This window comes from Penaeus monodon, chromosome 23 (assembly GCF_015228065.2).
Source record: "Penaeus monodon isolate SGIC_2016 chromosome 23, NSTDA_Pmon_1, whole genome shotgun sequence".
Lineage (NCBI taxonomy): Eukaryota > Metazoa > Arthropoda > Malacostraca > Decapoda > Penaeidae > Penaeus > Penaeus monodon.
In genome coordinates this window covers 39,541,332-39,541,677 of record NC_051408.1, presented here as the reverse complement: position 1 = coordinate 39,541,677, position 346 = coordinate 39,541,332, and the positions used below count along the sequence as shown (strand labels likewise).

At 35.8% G+C, this 346-nt stretch overlaps 1 protein-coding gene across 1 annotated transcript in view; it reads left to right on the top strand.

Annotated features, from left to right (window-relative positions):
* Window positions 1-264: 264 nt before the first annotated feature.
* Window positions 265-346, top strand: part of LOC119588272 (glycine-rich cell wall structural protein-like) — a 1,056-nt gene continuing 974 nt past the window's right edge. Inside the window, exon 1 of the mRNA XM_037936968.1 lies at window positions 265-327. Within this exon, the coding sequence (XP_037792896.1) occupies window positions 265-327 (63 nt within the window). The remainder of the gene's footprint in view (window positions 328-346) is intronic.

Genomic DNA, 346 nt, shown 5'->3' with positions numbered 1-346 from the left:
TTATGTTTTTCTAAGTGAATACCTTCACGTTTAACTGAATAAAAAAAAAAAAAAAGCTCAAATACCAACAGGTAACTTTAGCATTAAGCTCCGTATCTCGATCACACAAAGAGCTGTCCAGTATAAAAGCCAGACCCTGGTACGATTGCTGCACATTACTGCTCACTTAAGCCTCCTTAGTCATGCCTGAGAACGACCTCTTCTTAGTGATATATGAGAATGCAATTGTGTTTCCTTTATTAATTTGGTGGAGATGGTTACGTAATGTTAGATGGGGATAGTCAATTACTTGTTAGTGGATGCATTCAGAAAAGCATGAAATTTTGGGTATTACTATGTAATCATT